The sequence below is a fragment of the Pogona vitticeps genome, chromosome 7 (genome assembly GCF_051106095.1).
Source record: "Pogona vitticeps strain Pit_001003342236 chromosome 7, PviZW2.1, whole genome shotgun sequence".
Lineage (NCBI taxonomy): Eukaryota > Metazoa > Chordata > Lepidosauria > Squamata > Agamidae > Pogona > Pogona vitticeps.
In genome coordinates this window covers 32,331,726-32,351,337 of record NC_135789.1, presented here as the reverse complement: position 1 = coordinate 32,351,337, position 19,612 = coordinate 32,331,726, and the positions used below count along the sequence as shown (strand labels likewise).

General features: G+C 53.1%; 1 protein-coding gene across 3 annotated transcripts in view; it reads left to right on the top strand.

The window, feature by feature from the left end:
• Positions 1-19,612, top strand: part of ABR (ABR activator of RhoGEF and GTPase) — a 100,418-nt gene that overhangs the window by 3,663 nt on the left and 77,143 nt on the right. Inside the window, exons 2-7 of one of the 3 annotated variants that reach the window (XM_078379178.1) lie at positions 346-517; positions 2,555-2,630; positions 4,061-4,396; positions 5,639-5,746; positions 8,358-8,432; positions 8,931-10,031. Coding sequence is in view for 1 of the 3 variants with exons in the window: in XM_072978647.2 (XP_072834748.2) it covers positions 11,635-12,292 (658 nt within the window). In the remaining 2 variants the exon portion in view is untranslated. Of the gene's footprint in view, positions 1-345; positions 518-2,554; positions 2,631-4,060; positions 4,397-5,638; positions 5,773-8,357; positions 8,433-8,930; positions 10,032-11,576; positions 12,293-19,612 lie in introns of those variants that run through there. The other 2 variants (XM_078379177.1, XM_072978647.2) reach the window with 2 other exon arrangements.

The following is a 19,612-nucleotide window of genomic DNA, read 5'->3' as shown; positions in this document are numbered from 1 at the left end:
GTAGGCCGAAGCAGGGAGGGATTCCTATCAGGACATCTTGGGAGGGTTCCCCCCAGTTTGGAACCCCCCCCCATTCTGCTTGAGGTCAGAAGACCGTGTGTAACTTAACACAAAACTGATGCACCGAAAGCAGAAAAAAGGAAAAACCTGTACGTTGTGCAACTCTTAAGTAACATATAGGCATCGTTTTAATAGTCTCTGACCCTATCCTTCAACTTATATCCCTGGGCTTTGGTTAATCCCCTTTCAAATCCATCTGAGCTGGTCTCCCTCTGCAAGCTGATAGTTCTCACTGCTGAGCACGGAGGAGTCTTCTTTTAACCCTCTGGTTGTGTTTATTTCCAGGAAGCGGCGGTTCCTGCTCAGTCCAGAGCAGAGTTTATAACGGTCTGGAGTGCCATCTGGTGGGGCCCCAAAGAACATTTTATTACGGCTCCCTTCCTGCGCGTCTTACATTGGCACAAGGGTCAGAGAGGAGCGAACGCCTTCTTTGGATCACCAAAAACGAACAGACAAGGTGAGCCTTTGTGTACCCCCACGGCAGCCTCGTTCAGGCTTAGGTGGTATAAAATGTGGGGAGATAAGAATAGAAGCCCCCCCCAAAGGGCAACAACGTCTGTGCAGATGTGGTGCCCATTGTGGCTGAAGGACCACCACTGGCAAGGCAGAGACGGTGGATTGTGTAGAAAACAAAAGCAACCACCGGCCACTTTATAGTCACTCCCTCTTGTTTTCCTCTGCCCTCCTCATGCTTTTTTCCTTTCGTGACGTGTCTGTTGCCTTATGAGCGGCTTGACAGGCCTCTTGTTTTGGCTGAGAGCTGGAAAAGTTGATTTTCACAGGGCTTGAAAAAGTTGATTTTGAAAGGGACCCTGACTCCCAAGGTTGTGTTTCAAGACACATAGAGGTCACCAGGTTGGAGGAGACCCTTCTTGGGTGGTTGTTCAAGATTACATTTTGTTTTATTTTTTCAAATTCGTTCTGAATTAGGAGAAGATCAGAGCCAGCATAGGTGACGTGTCCGGGTGGGTGGGCGGCAGCTGCCGCCTTTCTCTGGAGGCAGCCTGCGTCCTGCGCCCTCTTTGAGCGGTGAGGGAGCAGTGGCTCCCATCGCTCTTCCCTCCCCCAGAATGCCACTTGTAGGGCTGGCCCCACTGCAGGCTCGAAAGACGAAAACCCAGAGCAAGGGGCTGGGCCGAGATGCGGTCCGGGAAGCTCTTCCAGGGAGGGAAAGCTTCCAGCTGCCTCCAAAGCCTTTGATGAGCTAATCCCTTTATTTCTCAAACATGCCGTCCCTATACCGTGCAGAGATATCAGGGCAAGGGTTTTTCAGCAACGTGATTATCACAGTTCTTGCCGTTTGATCTTTCAACCTTTCTGCTCTGCCTTCCAGCAAGCCTGGTGTTTTCTGCCCCCCCCCCCCATCTCAAGCTTGGCCCAGGCCCTTCGATTCCACCAAGCTGAGGGGAAAAGAAGCGGAAGAAAAGCACCTGGGAAGGCAGCTTTCTCGGGCTTCACCTCTCCCCTAACTACCGTCTACCCGGCGTGGATTCCAGCAGAACAGGGAACACCTCCCTTCCCACGCCTGCACTTCGGGTGGCTTGTTTTCCTTTGCCCTCCACTTCCCTCTTTCCTCTTGTGTGGTGCGTGCAGGTGGCATTTAGATTGCAAGAACAGGGTCGGCCTTGCGTTTTCAAAACGGCCGTGGAAACTCTTCTCCAAGCCTTTTCAGAGCTTCATACATAATAAATAACCAGGTATGAACAAATTAAAAAGTGGACCATGTCATTGCAATCTAGTGTGGTGACTAACAGGGCATTTTTAATGCCGAACAAGAGAAAACTAGAGAAAGAATCGTGGCGAAATGATTGGGATCCTTTTAAGGAGAAAGGCCTAGTAAAAACATTTGAACTAAGTTAAGTAAGTAAATAAATAAATCCAGTTGTTTGGAGCATCACCCCATGTTAGGGTATGGGCACCAAACTCTGTGAAACGAAAGGGCTTCTGAGCATGTGCAGAATGTTATTTGCCTCGTGGTTGTACAACCTCCGTCTTCTGCCAACCTAGACAATGTATTTTGCTAGACCAAAGGCAACCAGTGTTTTCTGCACCTCCCCTTCCTTCCATCCAAGCTTCAAAAGTCGTAACCTTTTTTCCTCGTTCTTGCCCATTTTGCATTTAAGACCCAAATTTCATAACCTGAGGCTGCCCCGAGACATTTCGCCACCTGAGGCGAAGCAGGACCTGGCCTTTTCACACACACACACACACACACATACCCGAAGACCCAGATTAAGCCACAGAGATGCTTGTGACAGCCCTGCTATTTGCCCCTATAAGGACTAATAACCCAGAAACACCTCTCTCCGTGTCTGTCAATGTAAACCAGAGCTCAAGAGATCTTAACTGTCAGATTACAACTCCCAGAATCCCCGGACAGCATAGCCTGTGGATTCTGAGAGCTGTGGTCCGAAAATTCAGAGAGTTTGGGAATGTGACATCAAAGCAGCTGATTAACAATTAAGCTACCTGTTCATTCATCCTGTGGTCTCAGGCAGCCACGCAAGAGCCGGCCGGCCCCGTGACGGACATCCTAAAACCGAAGCGGTCCTCATTGGCCCATCAGGAAGGTAAGAGAAAAGCACAAAACTGAAGCTTCTGCTGTGGAATATTTTTATTAGAACTCGCCCAAAGGTCACAAAACAACGAGCAAGTTTCAGAGTTCTTCAGAATTTTCCTTGACACATTTTTTAAAAAGGCGTCGTCCCGGCTGGGTTGTCAACAGTTCCTATGGGATTAAAAATCAGACCTTAATCTGAACCTTTGCTTTCAGGATCAGCACCACCACCTTTACAAAGACCCGGAGTTAAATCCGCACCTTTGTTCCATCTAGAGGAGACCCACAGAAGGAAGGGGGCCTGTTAAACCATCGAAGCTTCAGAAGGAGTTTTAAGTTTCATTCTGACTTGAGTCTAATTCTGCCAAGCCCCCGCTGCCCCACACTGCTCTAGGTACCTTTTACAAACCAGCTGAGGGGAAGAGGAATTTTTGGATGCCTCTTGGGAAAATATCTGAAAAACCCACAAGGATGATTTTCCTTTACATCCTGGCAAGACTTGTGTCGGGAAACAGGCCAGACCCCAAGCTCAGGTCAAAGGCGTCTGCCGCCTTCCTCCGTCGCAATGACAGAGGAGAGAGACTCCCACGAGGTCCCGAGATCCGGTCTCTTAGAAAAATCTGTATTCCCATGGAAAAGGCCCCGTAGGGCCAGTTGGAGTGTCAGGTCCACGTCTTTGCTGACAGGCAGCGGGACTCGGGAGGAGGCGATGACGGCTCAGGTAACAGGTGGGGTTCGGTACTTCCTCGCCCTCTTCGGGACCTCCGGCCAGAGACAGAGCAGAAGAAGGCTGAAAGAGAGCCGTAGTCAGATAGCCGGACTCTGGCGGTGGCTGGAAAAGCCCCAGCTGGTGACTCCTGGCTCCAGGCTCACCCCACGCCTCGTGGCATTCCGGGTGGGTGCAGGACCCCTTGGGCGTGGGCCTAGGAATCCTCAGGGAGCAGGAGAGGCTGGCGATGCGGTGGATGGCCCGGCGCAGGGTGGCGATCTTGGAGAGCCTCTTGCCCCCCAGATCGTGCTTGAGGGCCAGGCGGAGGGCGTTGAAAGCTTGGTTGTAATCCAGGATGCGCTTGCGCTCCCGCACGTTGGCGGCCATGCGCCGGGCCTTGGAGCGCACGGGCCTGGCTTTGCGCCTCCGTTCGGGCTCCTCCGGGAAGCTCCCGGCATCCCTTTGGCGAGGCGGCGGAAAGCACGCCGTCTGCATGGCTGCCCCTGGCAGGTCGTCTCCCCAAGGGCTGGGCATCTCCCTGGGACTCGGAGCGGCGCTGGGCATGGCTCGGACGAGGAGCTCCCAGAGGATCCGATGTGCCTTTTGCGCAGAGCTGCGCCGGACGACTCCAGCAGGAGCTGTCGGCTTCCTCCTCCTCCTCCTCCAAACCCCTCAAGGCTGTGCTTTAATTGCACCCGGTCAATTCCTCTTCTTGGTCTTCTTTTTTATGACAGCCCTCCAGGTATCCTGCACTCAAGGAGGTGCCCACTGTCCACAGGAAGCATCCTGTCCGGACAAATCCGCCCAGGCTTTCCTCCCCATCACCTCCTGGGCAATGCGCTGCCGTGGCACAAACGTTTGAGGGACGCTCCTTCCTTTGAGTGACAGCGGCCGCAATTATGGGGTGGCGAGCTCCCCTCCTGAGCTTCTCAGCTTTCATCCCTGCCTTGAAGCAAGGGGGAGCCCCCCCCCAGACTTCGCAGAGGGGAAGAGAGAGATGCAAAGCTAGGAGCCGACGCGTGGAAACCTCGAGGCACGGCGGAACAAAACCTCCACGGGTCCAAAAGCAGGTCTTTGTTGCTTTTGTTAAGCAGTCTATGAAGCCATTTTGGCTGGGGGGCAGGGCTGTGCAGAATGGATTAATCAGTTAAGCCAGAATATCATGCCCACGCCTACCCACAGCCACTAAGAGCCGCTGGCCTTACAAAAGACCTGCCTTCTGATGGAAACAATAACCGTTCCCAATAGTTCCTAGTTGTCTCCCAAAACAAGGGGCCAGGGCAGTTTCTTTCGCAGTTCCTCTTAGGGATCTGGATGGGGAGGATGTCATGACAATCCTCTGTACTGAAGAACGGACCGAGTCCTCCAGGCCGCCAGAGAACGCAAGAAGCCTCCGGTGTAGTAGTTTGATCCAGATTTGAGAGATCAAGGTATTCATTCTCACTGAATCTTGAAACTTCCTGCTTGAACTTGGGGGGCCCTCATGTGCTCTCCCTGTCAGTCTGCCCAACCTCACCGGGTGGTCATGAGAATAAAGCAGGTGGGAATTCAAAAGGGACAGTTTTTTTGCGGGGATGGGTGAAGAAATGGACAGCAAGGAGGAGCAGGACCAGGAAACCGGGGACCCTGGGGTTGCTAGTTCTTTCTCGCTCACTGCCCTTATTTTCGACCAGAGAGAGAGTTGGGGTCACAAAGCCGCCCTTGAGCCGAAAGGGATGTGCTGAGGGCTCCCGGCTTCAGCCTCCACCCAAAAAACAGAAAGGCCCTTCTGTTGCGTGTTTATAGGCAGGGGAACAAAACGGACATTGTAAACCTGCCTCTGTTTTTAGGCTAAGCACGGGTGGTCCTCTGGCAAGGGTGGAGGTTTTCTGCACAAGCCGTGGGGTTGGACTGGATGACCTTCCGAGTCTCCAGGTCTTTGATTTTATTATTCTGCCTCTGAGCACAGAAACCCCGGCTGCGTGCAAATGTCTGGGCCGCTAATAGAAATGTTCTTTATTCAAGGCTTTGCAAATAAACAACTAATGTTCTTCTCTCTCCGCGAAAATGCAAGAAGACGACAGAAGCACGGTGTCTGAAAGAGAGGTTCTTCTCCACACTGTGTGTTGTGAACCTCTGGAACTCGCCGCCCCATGAACAGGGCGAGGTTGGCCAGTTTCTAAAGCCACCCTTGGGCTTGTATGTCACCTCTGGCGCATTGGTGGGAAAACAAGAGGAAGAAGCAACCAAATAGGATAGCCATGAAATATCTTTCACAAGTGTGGTGTGTCAGTGCACAAGTGTTTCACACTCATCTCCCATTTTATTTGCAGGAACGAAGGAGGAAAAACATCCTCTTTCAGCAGGACATTTGAACAGCGACCCTTTCCACTTACATACCACCTGCATCTCGAGGCAAGCTTACTCCCGAGCAAGCCCCAGTATGTTCCATCGACTTTTCTCCCAGGTAAGTGCATACAGCTGTACAGCCATGCAGGGGGATGTCATGACTTGAACCCGGATCTCCCAAGGTCCCTCTCTGATACATTAACCATTGTACCACGCCGCCCAAAATGATTGCGCATTAGACTAAAAATGTACATTTTAAAAAACCCAGGGGAAATTTCTCGGTCTTTCTGTCCTCCCCGCTTTGAGTCCCTTTACCGCCATGAATCTCTGCCTTATTTGTTTCCTGCTTCCCGGGGCGCCTTTTGAAGCTGGGGCTAATCGGGGTCCCTGCACCCCATAAATCAGCTGAGGGGAAACCCCCCCCCAGGGAAAGAGGCCGATGGAAGACCGGACTTCAAAGGCAGGCGTGGGTTAGAAGGGCTTTTGCTCCCACCCCACACCCCTTTTCCGGCGCTCACCTGCCGGGTTCTTCGGCCAGGCCTGAATTTCGCCCTGCTTGGGGGGGGGGGGCTGGCTTGTGGGGCGGGGAGAGCTGCAGAGCAGGGAGAGATTCACCTCGCAGAGACTTGCCTTCGGAGGAAGGGAGGCCCCGGCGGTCATTTAAAAGCCACATAATTTTCCTCAGGAAGGCGACAAGGTGCTTATTATTGTTGGGGGAGGTTAAACAAGGAAAGTCTACCCTGAACCTAACATGCAGCTTTGGGGGGGGGAATCTTTTTTGGGGGGGGGGAATGACCAGTTCCAGAACCCCTGGATTCTGGGACTTGTAGTCAAAAAAAAAAAAACGTAACTTCTCCAAACCCTGACTGGAGGCCCAGTATCAGCAGCTAGGGCTGGAAAAGACCAGGATTGGGACCCCCCCACACACACTCCATTTTGATTTATCCCTTGTCACCCAGGCAGGTTTTACAAGCCGGTGGTGGCTGGGTAGCCAGCAGTACGGGGGGGGGGGCCTTGACGGTCTCACCACCGGGCCGTAAATTTTGTGGCAAAGACATTTATCTTCGGTAAATCCGAAAAGCCCTTCCTGCCCTTCCAGCGTGGGGCGGGGGCGATGAGGAAGGCATAGCGGAGGGGGCGGAGCGGTGCCCTCAGGCGGTCCTGCACTTCACGCTCTCTCTCTCTCTCTCTCTCCTCTCCGCCTTGGTGGGTGCAGGAGGGGTCGAGGTGCCATGGGATCGATCCCCGAAGGAAGCCCCCACCCTGCCTTGCCCTGGCCCCACCCCTGAGAGAAGCGCTGGACAGAAAGATGGACAGAACGCAGAGGGTTTTTTTTTCCCACCCCAGGACCTGGAGGGGCCACCCCCCCATACCACCCTGTCCCCATGCTTGTCTCTCTTGCTACACATCCGTGCATTTTTTGGGAGTCATTTATTAGAGTTTTTGGTATCTGTCTCTAGCAGGTGAGAGGCACAGAGGTGCACCTTGAGGGAGGAAGAAATGCACAGAGGGAGAGAGAGATTCAGGAATGATGGGAATCAGAGAGGCGTGTGTGCACATATAGAGGAGAAGGGCAGACCTATAGGTCGGACAAGACAGCGAGGGAAACTGTATAATTAAATAGGTAGATAAGTAGACAGATGGTTAAATTGTGCACCTAGACAAAGGGAGACACGCCTGAGGATCGAGAGAGAAGTACAGAAACTCTGTAATTAGAAAGTAAGAGACCGACAGGTATGTGTGTGTATACCTACCTAGAGAAAGAGAGAGAGAGAGAGAGAGAGAGATTTCCCAGCCAAGGGAGGCTGGAGGCTGGATGGTGTTCTGGCTCTCTCTGGTGGGGAAAAGTAGAAAGACCGGTGGCTCCTCTGAGGCAGTGTCAGGGTTAAAGCCGCCTTCCTTGATAGAAACGATAAAAGGAATTTACAAGCCAATTTAAAAAATAAAAGTTAGGCTGATGGTTTGGGCGGGGGGGGGGAATGGACCTCAAGGATGCTCGTGGGCCAAATCTGAGCCCTGGGAAGGTCGCTGGACCCGGACCCGTGTACGTAAAGGGAGAGAAATATAAAACGAAAAAACATCATCGCACCAGCACTTGACTGATTTAAAGTCAACTAAAAGGCCATTTAAATGTATTTTTATTTTGTAACAGTAAAAATTCTGCTGTTTACTTTTTAAAAAAAACAATTATTCCTGTTACTCATGGGAGCATTTTAAACAAATAATTTGGTCTCCCTCATTACAGTGTTTAGAAAGCAACTCTGCATGACATTTCTTCTGTTAGTTTTAGTTTCTTTTTGTGACTTAAAAATGACAAAAGAATGGTGTAAACCTGGGAAATTCAGTGCCTTAACGATGGCTTTAAAAAGGAACTTCCTGAAAAGTAACTATAACACATTGTTAGTTACACCAACCCTAAGTAGTCCCATTCCCACGTCAATTACTTTTGGAATGGAACTTTGTTGCATCCTCCGTTTCAGTAGAATGTGTCAGCCTTTATAAGTTACCGCAAGAATCTTAGAGCGATTAAAGACTGATCGGAGGTTAGAAAAGTTCCTTTTCTTTTTTTTTTTTAACTTCAGCACCCAGTTTTCTAGTGCCCACCGGCTCTGGCTTTCCAAAATGTATATTTTCCTAATTTCAAGTAATTTGTCACAGATAACTTGTAACTAGATGGGTGAAATCCTGTTTTTTTTACCGTAGTAGGTCACAAGGGTCTTCTTTGCGAAAGCCAAGACACAGGAACAGAAGGAAAGAGAGAAAGAGAGAGAGAAAGAGGTTTGTATGTATTCGCAGTTTGTCCATTGACGTGACCTGGTCTGACTCACCCTAGCGCTCATTGCCTGCCTTTTGTGCCCACACAATGGCCCCGACCTTTGTCAACCCTGTGGGGGCGAAAGGCCATCGCAAAAATGCTCAGAGGACCCATGGGCTCAGCGATTCCAGTCTCTCATCCTGACACCCCCACCCACACAAACAGTCCTGAAACCCTGAAAAGGTGACGCTGCAGCCCCATCTTGGGGGTAACCTCTCGCGCCTGGGAGACACGTACTGTTTGACAACATTCTATGGCTGTCACTTTCGGCACTTTCCTCTTTTAGCTGAATGAATGGGCGCTACCCTTTCCACACCCTGTCACCGTAGTTGACACAATATGACTTGGGATGATGTCAAGAACCGTCCCTGCCTCAGGTGGCAGCGGGGGGGGGGGTATGTCAGCAGCACGTTTTTTTAAAATTACATTGTCTTTTCCTCTTCCCTATCTTATCCTTACAGTCTTCCTGCGAGGTAGGCCAAGCTGAGGAAGATTGCAACTAGTTCGAGATCCCCCCCCCAGGGAGCATTGTGGCTCAGTTCAGGATTTGAACCTGGCTCTCTTCTGTCCCAGGCCGACGCTCCGTCCGCCTTTCTGCGTCTCTTGCCCTTGGGCTCAGGCGGCCTGATCCCTCTGGTCAGCCCTGAGGACCTCGGACAGAAGATGCATCGCATCCTTTCCTAGGAAACGCCAGCCTTCAACCCGAGGAGGAGAATTGAGCGCCCTTCGCAATAACCTGCCGTAGGATGAAGAGAGAGGCAGACCAGCGGAGCACGGAGGGAGGAGAGTGGGATGATGATGATGATGATGGTTTCATTAACCAATTGGAGCCCTTTGCTCCCCTCTGGGCCTTGTGGTTTGCTCTGCGGCCGGGTGGCCATTTTTGGAGCTGTGCCGCTGGCACGGGGCCTGGGTGGCAAAGCAGGTTCCCAAGGGAGACGCCTGGCTCTCTCTCTCTCTCTCTAATGCATCGACGGGCCGAAGAAGTTTTCGCTTTCTCAGCATCGGGAGGCGATCCAGAAAAACACTTAGCCCTTGTCAAAGACAGGCTGGTTTATTGCCGGCCCCTGCTTCCCCAGATCGGTTGCCGGCTGGCCGGCCATCTCCCGTCGAGAGAGGAGAGCCGTGTCCTTTTCAGCAAGACAGCGGGCGGAGAGGCGTGGGCCGACCGTAGCCCGAAAGCGGTCCCAGCATCCTCCGAACGGGGGGGGGGGGACCCCACACCTGGAAGGAAACCTCGTCTGGGTCCCCGCCTTGGATTTAAAAACAAAGCTGGATCCCCGGTGGACGCCTCCAGGACTGCAGGGGAGCCGATTTCAGCCCTGCAGGGGATCCCTAAGGTGGCCGAAGGCTGCGCGGAGAGAGGTTTCCTGGCACCGGAGGATGGATTTTTTCTCTTCTACTATTTGGGTTCTGTCTCAGGAGTGATTAATCCCAGCCAGGAAGGGAAAGAGACTTGACACCCCAACAGGGAAGCCTCTCTTCGGGGGGGGGGGAATCGGGAAGGAACCTCTAGACGACACCATCCAAAGGAAGATGGAGGCTCATCTGGAAGACCACAGGTGTGTGTCCAGCGGTGGGGGGGGGGGGAGAATGTAGCAGGGGATCTAATGGGGCCAGAAAAATAGAAAAAAGTGAGATGTGCATCTGGCCGGGGGGGGGGGGCGTGAGATACCCCAAAGGGCCTTGGAACAATGGGGGGGGCTGTGTGAGACTGGGGACCCCAGTTTTGAGGGGTTTGTAATCAAAACCCAAGCACTTGGATAGAGAACAAAGGGGGGGGGGGAGGAGGGGGAGGAGGCCGGGGGTGATTTCCTGTACAGGTCCATTTTGAAACATTATTTATTGGTGTACTTATAGCACTCCTACATTTCTTTTGAGTTTTAAAAACCCAAAGTGGTTTATAAGATTCCGAGAGGGCTGCAGGATAGCCTTCCTTCTGCTTTCCCCACAGCCCTGCTTCCGTTGCAACCCTGTAAGGGCACTTCGCCCCTACACTCTGGGGGTGCACTTGGGAAAAGTTAAGTTAGCCAGGGGAATGGATTCACACACACACGCACACAAGATCAGAATGCAGAAGTACAAACGTAGGCATGACATGTCTATGTGGGTGACGTGGTCTCCATTTGTATTTGGGAAGACGTTTTAAAAAGCACTTGCAGACTCCAATGGTGGCATCATTGGCCGTGAGTAATGGTTTGGAAACACAGCACAGTAGTAGCAAATGGCTGTTTAAACAATCAGTTTGCAAGATCTGCTACTGCTGACCTCTGGTGTTGGTGGAATGGAAGAAAATCAGAGAGATTCACGGGGGGGGGTGGTCAGGCTTATGTGTAAATCGGCATTAACTGGCTTGCGTCGGCGCCTTTGTTACCGTTGTGGTTGTTAATGGCTCTAAGCCCACACCTGAAGGGTCCCCACGTGGCCACAAGTGGCACAAGAGGATGAAATTCAGGGGCGTTCTTCCTCTGACTCAATCCACCTTGGGGGTGGTCAGGGAAGTTTCTTGTCCCACCACCTTAGGCTGCGTGTTTGTGCGGGGGGGGGGAGGGAGAAAAGTCCACAGGTCAATCTCTGGCGATGTGTCCTCCTCTCGCTTCTGACCTGTGCAGACCCTGTGAATGAATGGCTTCCTTGATGTAGTTGGTCCATCTCACACAGGGTCCTCCTCTTTCCCTACGGCCTCCCCTCCCCCCCCTCCCCCAGCATTACTGCCTTTCTGGTGAGGCCCCGCTTCTCCTCGCGTGCCCTGATTCGATCCAGCTGCCTCCCTTCATTCGCCTCCTCGCAGGGCCAGGGGTTCCCCCCCCATCCTCCGCCTCCTCTTTTGCCCTGTTGGCTTCCTTTCTGACCGGGCGGTCCCCTCCGTCCATCGCAGGAGGGTCAGCCTGCCTGCCCCCCCCCCCCCGGGGGGGGGGTGGCGTCCCTCCTCCTCGCCTCCGCCCCGCCTGGAGGAAGGCGGCTCCCCTCCGGGCCCAAGAGGGCGGGCGATCCAAGAGCGGAAGCCGCGAACGAGGCTGGAAAGTTTGGCGCGTCGCTTGGGCCGTCTTTGCGCCCGGGCGGAGGGGCTGCGCGGCGGAGGCCGAGGAGGCGGAGGGGGGGGTCCCAGGCGTTCGGCTTCTTACCCCCCTACCCCCCCCCGCAGCCCTCGCTCGCTCTCCAGCCATGGGGGAGCCGGAGGAAGAGGAGGCGGCCGACGCAGCGGACTTTGAGCGCCTCTGGCGCCTCGAGTTCCCCGGCGGCGAGGGGCCCCCTCCGCGCCTGCTGCTGGGCTTGGCCTCGGTGCCGGCCCTGGAAGAGGAGCTGGGCCGGGCCCGGCGGGCGCTGCAGGAGCTGGAGCGGGCCCTGGCCCGGGAGACCGTCACCGTGGCCTTCCTGGAGGCGGCGCTGGCCCGGCGGCGAGGAGGCGGACGAGGAGGAGGCGGCGGCGGCGGCGGGAGCGCCGGGGAGCCCCGCGCCAGTCCCCGTGCGCCCAGGGCGCGTTTGGAGAGGCCGAGGGGGCCCCCGGTGGCGCCCCGGACCCCCGGCCTCCAGCCCCGCCCGCCCCGCCCCCCGCCCTCCCCGGAGCCCTCGGGGGCTGCCCGGGCCCTCCTGGCGCCCCCCGCCACCGCCCCCCGGCCGCCCCCTCGCCGCGGGGAGAGGCGCCCCCGGGGGGACCCGCTGCCGGAGGGCCCCAGCTCCCCGGACCGCCAGTGGGATGCCGAGTCGCCCGGCGGCGGCGGCGGCAGCGACCCGGAGGGAGGCGGAGGAGACGCCGTCGGAGGAGGCAGCAGCGACTGGAGCGGCAACAGCTCGGACCGCGAGGAGGACGTCTCCTCCGTCGGTGAGGCTCCCCCCTCGGAGATGTAGGGAGGGGGGCGGGAATCAAAGGGGCGCTGGCCTCCCCGGGCAGGTTGGAATCGCGGGGGGGGGATCCGGACGAGCATTGCCAGGTAGACTGCACCGGGGAATGGAGGTTCTCCTGAGCCAACCCCCCCCTCCCCCCGTGGGTCTGGCCAGGGAAAATAGCCTTTTGGAGCAACGAGTTGTTGGCCTGTGGCGGACCCCCCCTGGTCATGCCGGCTGGGGGAGCGGGGAAGAAGTGCAATCCCTGGATATTGAAGTCTGAAAAGAAAAAATCTCTTCCTCAATTTTGCTGTGTACTTCCTCCAATTTGAATGTGTTCCGTGATTTCAAAAGAAGCGAATGGTGACCACCCAGCCTTGTGGCAGTGAGTCACAGGTGTGGGAAGCAGCCTCACGGTGGAGTCTTTGGCCTTTCTGGCCCTGGGGTCCCTCCCGCTAGTGCATTTGTAGGATGAGGCCGATTTTGCTTTTGCTTTTCTTCCTTCTCCTGCTAACCCTGGAGATGCTTTGGATTGGACTTCTGGGGACAAAACCAGGTTCTGGCAAACTAAGGTCCTAGTCCTCATGATTCTTCTTCAACGTTTGATTTTAATAAACCCTCACCTGGATCCACCTGGTACTTTTTTCAACCTGGAGAGTTTACAGGTTATACCTTGGAGACCTTCTCCACCCAGACTAGATTGCTCTGCCGCTGCTGCGTGAGGGTCCCCGATGATCTTTCCACTCTACAAGGGCTGGCCCTGCCTTGTGGCAGAGTGAGGCGGCTGCCTCGGGGGGGGGGGCTGGGCACAGATGCTCTGGGGGGGGAAGGCGGGGGAGGCCTGCTCTTTCGAAGGCCCTTGTCTCTCATATTTTTGGAAAAGAGGATGGCATCTGCCACGTGGCTGGTCTTGCACCCACCAAACGTTCTCAACTGCAGTGGATGATGGGGCATGTTGTCCTTTAGCCTCAGGCTGCAACAGGTCTTGGCTCAGCCCCCAAATTAAATTTTGCCCTGGAGTGGTGAAAGCAGTTTCTGTTGTCCATTGTTGCCTTTTTTTGCCACTCAGCTTTCATGCGTGGCCAGGAAAAACCTACCTTTGTGGGCTGGAAAATAATTATTTTCTGCTCTGTCTAATTTCATAATCCTCTCTGCCTTCCTAGGTGCCAAACACCCCTACCCCCCCCCCCCCAAGAGCTATCTCTCTTTCCTTATGGCCTGGTCACGTTCATAGACCAGGGCCTCAAGCTTATGAATGTTTCATTCCTCGGCCACCTGGAAGCTCTCTGCCTGGGGCCCTCGCCGCTTGCAGAAGGCGTATGTCTGCTCCTCGATGAAGGCCGAGGCCTCTGTACATGCTCGGGGAGGACGGCTGGGTTCAGCGATGCGAGAGAGGTTTGCTCCTGGAGGGGCCCGGAGGGGGTTTTGGTGCTGAGCTGCAGCACGGACGGAGCTTGGACGCCTCCGCTGTTGATTGTGAGGCTTTTGTGGCGGAGAGAGAGAGCCTCCGATTTAGCTCCCGAGGCCAAGAATAATCTTGATAACCCCGCGTATACTCCTTGAGAGAGACCTGGATCGATGAGGATGTCTCTCTGGCAGGAAATCTTCACATAAACAGGGCTCTAATCTGCGAGCCTCCCGTAGGAGGCTTTGAGGCAGGGAGAGGCAAAGATTCCCTTCGAACCGCGAGCCCGGCTCCAGAGGCTGAGGGTTCGGATCGACGGCCTTGGAAGTGGGATGAGTTTTAGGCCTTTCTCCGTCACCCGGAGACGGGTCCTCCATTCAAATCCTGGAATTCCCTACCAAGGGAAGTCCCTTGACTGAGACGTCCCTCTTGAGAGGGAGAGAATTTTAATTGTTTAATTGTTGCGCCTACAGGCTGTTACAGCAAATCCTTGATTTTAAAGTTGTTTTATCTCTGAATTCGTGTGCCCCTTAATGAATCTATGATCCTATCAGGGCAGGGTCACTTTTACATGCCCCGAGGCATCCCTTTTTCCAACAGCAGGGTAAAGCTTAATGATTGTTTCTTGTTGTTGTTGTTGTTGATGATGATATTATGTACATGTGGTGTTGTGTTGTGTTGACCATGTAGTTCACTGGGTAAGCTGTGAGGCAGGTCCCTTCCTCTTCCCTGGCCCTACCTCGTAGGGCTGTTATTGTGAGGATCAGATGGTCAGCTATGTTGGCGACCAGATCAAAAGAACAGGATAGAGCCCTGGATTGAGGGTTTCAATATTCACATTTTAGTCTGGAGAGGGGTGGAAATGAAATTCACTCTCTATTTGAGGCTATTTGAGGCCAGTCCTACATCTATAGTCTCTGTCTCTCAGCCTGGCCAACCTCACAGGACCGTTGTTTGCAGAAAAAAAAGAAATGGAAGGGGTGGTAGATGAAGACAAGGAATAAATAAAAGAGTGTGGTTTGCTGGAGATGAAGAATGGCTTGTAAATTTTAGAGACAAGCAGAAAGAAATACTCTTACCAGACATGTAAACCGGTGGGCTTCACAAGGAAGTGTTTTGTTCAGCCAAAGTTAGGAAGAGCACGGCGGGAAAGGCTTTGCCGCGTCCTGGTGGGCCGGTTCCTGGATGCGCCTTTGGTTCCTCGGCTTTGTAGCGCTGGCGGGAGACGAGGTGACCGGAGGGTGTAAAGGAGCCAGCCACTTGTGAAGTGACACCAGATCAAGGATCTTGCATGGTTAGAAACTACGGTCGGTTGTCCAGGTAGCCCGCGAGGGCAGACAATGAAATAAGGCTAGGCTCTCCCGTGGGCCGACCATTGCTGGAGCCTCTCCTTTCTCAAGAAAACTCCAAAAGCACCGACTGCCCTGTTGATCCATGTTCAGCGAATCCACTCTAGCCACTTCCTGTCTCTGCCAGGAGCGTGTCTTTTGTAAAGCCAACAGCTCTTAATTGTCCTTACGAGAACAAACTATCCCCAAAGACTTTTCATCCCAGTATGGGGAGTTCCTGATCATTTATTATCTTCTCAGTAAAACAGAGCTGAGATTCTCCGGATACCTGCAACGGACGGTTTTTCCATTCATGTGGGGGCAATCGCCTGATGAGAAAGCAACAGTTTGCCATCTTGTCTTATCCTTTGTCGGTTTAAACGGCTCCATTGAGAGCTGTTGTCAGCTGGACAGCAGCCTCTGCCCGGAACCGGAGGCTTGTCCGAAGGTCTTTAGTTTCTCCTCTTGCGTTGCCAAATCTGTGATGGCCTCGGTGGGTGTCTGAAGGCAAGGCTTCTTCGAAAACTTGGTGCATCTTAAATCTTATTGCTTCCAACTCCCTCCCTTTTTTAATTAGCTAAAAGCTCTCTTGGCCGCTTCCCTTTCTCCTGCAGTTCAAAGCCAGGCCCTGCTTAAATTTCGCTGACGTTCTCTAGCCTCTCTCGGCGACTCCTGGTTAGCGTTGCGCTTCACTTTCATGAAACATTGGGGGGGGGGGCCTGCTGAGCCTGTGGAGCGGAAAGAACGATCATGTTGGCCTATCCGCTCGTGGGCAAAACACCCCCTGGACATTTAACGGCCTGTTCTACCAGAACGCTGTCAACTTCTCCCGTCTTCCAGCGTGGAATAGAACTTCCTCCCATCCGGAGGGTCTAACCCGTCGACCTTTGTGGGACACCCCTGTCTCGATATCCGGGCGAAGGAGGGTGCTCCTTTTGGCAGAGCGATCTTGACATCCTTTCCGCCGTGACGTCCCCCAACGGTGTGCCTTCACAGAGGCCTCGAAGAAGAGGAAAGAGAGATTTACCTACCTGTAACCCTGGTTCTTCGAGGGGTCCTCTGTGAATCCACGCCTCCCGCCCGTCCTCCCCCCTCTGCCCATCACATTGTCCTTGATCTAAGGCCTTGGACCCCAGGGGACTCTTACAGGAACTGAAGGGACCTTTGGAGGGTCGAGCATGCCCTCCACGGGGGAAGTTCCTACGAATCACATGTCTTTAAGCTCTAGAAACTTCCGAGACGTCCTGCACCATGGCCTCTGTGAATGCAGACCATTGGGTTGTTCTGTGCCTGCACAGGAAGTCCTGTCACTTCTTTCTTATTGCTGAGAATGTAATCTCAGTGAACACAAGAGGAGGAATACAACACAGTCCACGTGCCGGCTTGTACATGGTCCCTTGTGTGGCGGGGGTGGTGGTGGTGGATATAAGAGCTGATGAGAGAAAAAGTGTATATTTTGCACCAGCAGCTGCTGGTTTGTATCATTCCACGTATGTGTTTTGCAAAGTACAAAGTAATTTGTTTAGATTACTGTTGTGAAACCGGATAAGGAAGAGTTACTTTATAAACAATTGTATTAAGTTTGCAGGGTTTTCTACTGTAATTACAAGAGATTGCTTTTCAAAAAGCCGACGAGGGTTAAACCTTTATTTACTGGTCAGGAATACGTTGTTTCCTGAGCGTGTTATCTCTCTTTCGCCTGGTTCCCAGAGCAAGCCAATGGCCATACAGTATTTATTGCATTTTTATTTCTTTTCTCTGTTCGGTGCCAAAGTCGGGACAGGAAAGTTTGCTTTCCTAGGAGGGGTGGATAGAACTGTTCCTTTGGAAATGATTTTTTTTTTTAAAAAGTGTTTGGCTCTGAAGGCAGGTGGAGAGGTTGAGCAACGCCTATTACTGTATTCCGGCTCCTTGCACAGAATGAGTCAGGTCGAAACCGAAATAAATCACTGGAACAGGGAAATGGCTCGGATCCCATTTCCAAGTGAACCAGGAAGTTCTTCTCCAGGTAGTTCTGGAGGCAACACACGCTTGATCCCCCTGAGGGTGTGGGGTGGGGGACAAGATCAGTTCTCCTGCCCCCTCCGAAAAGAAAACCACACCCTGCTTCTGTGGGCCATCAAAACCTAGCTTTGTGTGTCCTCTGAATCGAGCGACTTCCCAGTTCCTAGAAGGGGCCATTTGGGGCCTTGAGGGAAGCTTCAGGAGGACTGCAAGAGGGAGATCAGAAGACATCAGAGCATGGCCTTGTGTGTGTGTGTGTGTGTTGCAATTTGTGAATTTGGAGTGACTCCTTTGGGGCGAGGGACAGAATAATCGGAGGGTCCCGCCTTCTAAACCTCCAGAAAAAGAAAAGAAAAAAACACGAGATTTTTGCCTTGAGTCACCCACCTGTCTTAACCAACGCCCACCGAAATCCTGCACCTCCTCAACATTAATGGGAATATAGGAGGTTTTTCCCCCTGCCCCCCCCACCTTCTTTAATTCCCACAACCAGATGTCTGTGGTTTTGGAAACAGATGGTGCTAACATTTGCTGTCAAGCTGGGGGGGGGGATGCTATTTTAGAGTCTGGTGGTTACCATTCCAGTTTGCCTTTAATCTGTTTCTAGTATCAGATTTAGTGATGATGATGATGTGCCGTTGGGTCGATTTACGTCCTAATGGTGGCCCTTCAAGGGTTTTCTCAGTCGACTCAGAAGTGACTGTTTCCCGCCTCCTCCTCCTGGGGGCACCATGCCCCCCCCATGCGGCTGGCTCTGAGGCCACCCGGGTGGCAAGCCAAGGAAACCCATCAGCCACCCTCGCGCTGTGTGGTCTCAGCTGCCTCCTCTCTCGGGAGGCGTAGTGGTGGTAATTCAGATTCTTTTATCTGACAGAAGGAGATAATTAATAGCGTCTCTGAATGTGCCACATGCAAACAGTGACAGGATTTCCTCTTCTCTGAGAAATCATGACTTTATTTATTTAGTTATTTGAGCATTCGTTTTAAAATTCTGCCCCTCTCTCTCCCTGACAGTCGATGCTGCTCTTTTCCCTCATAACAGGATCCCCGCGGGCTAGGTCAGCTTGAGAGGGAAGGGCTGGCTCAAGATGAGTTTCACGAATTTGCGGAGACTCGAACTCAGATCTCCCAAGTTTCAGCCGGATTCTTCGTCCTAAGCAAGGCCGGGCTCAGTTTTGTATATATGAAATAAATCACATTTCTGGTTATCTGTGCTCTGGGGGGAAAATATGTCTTTGCTGAGGAGTGGAATCTTAGAAGGGTGGAATTCTTGAGAGTTACAAATGGGGACATGTTGGTAATTTATCTCTTTTTCTTTTATCGTATCAGAAAGGGTCTGTTTGCCAGCCAGGGCCGGCCTTCAAATTGAGCGAAGCAAAGCTGCCAAGGTTCTCCAGCCTTGCCTTGCTAAGCGTTCTAGCGGCCCTTCCTGTCGCATCAAAGAACCGAACTGGCAAAAGATTTTCTGCAGCTGATGGAGGCCGTGGTGGCTGTGGATGATAGGAGCTGTAGTCCAAAATCCTCTGGAATGTGCCCAGTTGGGACCAGCTGCTCCAAACCCAGTTTTGACCCTGGGGGGGGGAACCTTGCTTTTATCTCCAGTTGTTGATCGGATAGAAGAACAGGGATCTTTTTCTGGGCACCTCCTCGGGAGGTGGGTGGGATTTGAGAAGCACCCCCGTCTTCTCCATTAGGTGATTCAGCTGCAGGGTTTCAGGTGGAGGTCTTTGTCAGGCCCGGCCTCAACGCCACCGAACCCTGTGGGCCTCCTCTGTGAGTAGAAATGTGTAGGATGCCTGTAAGTGGCGACCCGCACGCCTGTCTTAGCAAAACGGTGTGGATTTTGGTCGGAAGAGGCTTCCTTGTGGTCAGTTCCAAGACGACCAGAGAGGTGGTAGCAGAGCGTGGGTAGCAGTTTTGTCTCCCCGTTCAGGAAAGGAAGTGATGTGCCGGATTGTGCGTTGTAGATTTTATCTTGTCGAGAAAAGCCACCCTGACCATTTCCTGAGCTTGCTTGCTCCCTTCCAATCCAGCCTGTGTTTCAGTTAGCTTGCCGTTTGAGTGTAGGGGAAAATAAAGCAGAACCTGGACTTGAGAGAAGTGGAGAAGGGCCAGGATCCTGGGGAACAAACCATTGGGGGGGGGGAGGGAGAGAAAGATTGAGAGAGAGAGAGAACCACTTCTTTGCCATAGGCTCCCTCTCTGGCTTCTGAGCAGCTTCCGGCTGGCCTCTCTCTGAAGCAGGAAACGGGGTTGTTCACAGCCGTTGATGCAGGAAGATAGAGGTGGGTTGTTTTGGGGTACATTCTTCAATCACACCTTCCTCTCCCCCCCCCCCACTGCCAAAGGAAAAAGTTGGGCAAACTTGACTTCATAAAAATCGAAGCAGCAGGTCTCTAAGCATCTTAAGCTGATTGGGGGGTGGGGGTGGGAGAGAAATACAGATCCCATAATCCCCCTAGCAGCCTCGCCTCCTGATTTTACGGCGTATTCATTCTATACAAGACGATCATTAAAGTATCTGGAGAGACTTGCATGCTTTTAAAAGCCTGTTTCCAATGACATGTTTTTATTTTGGAGG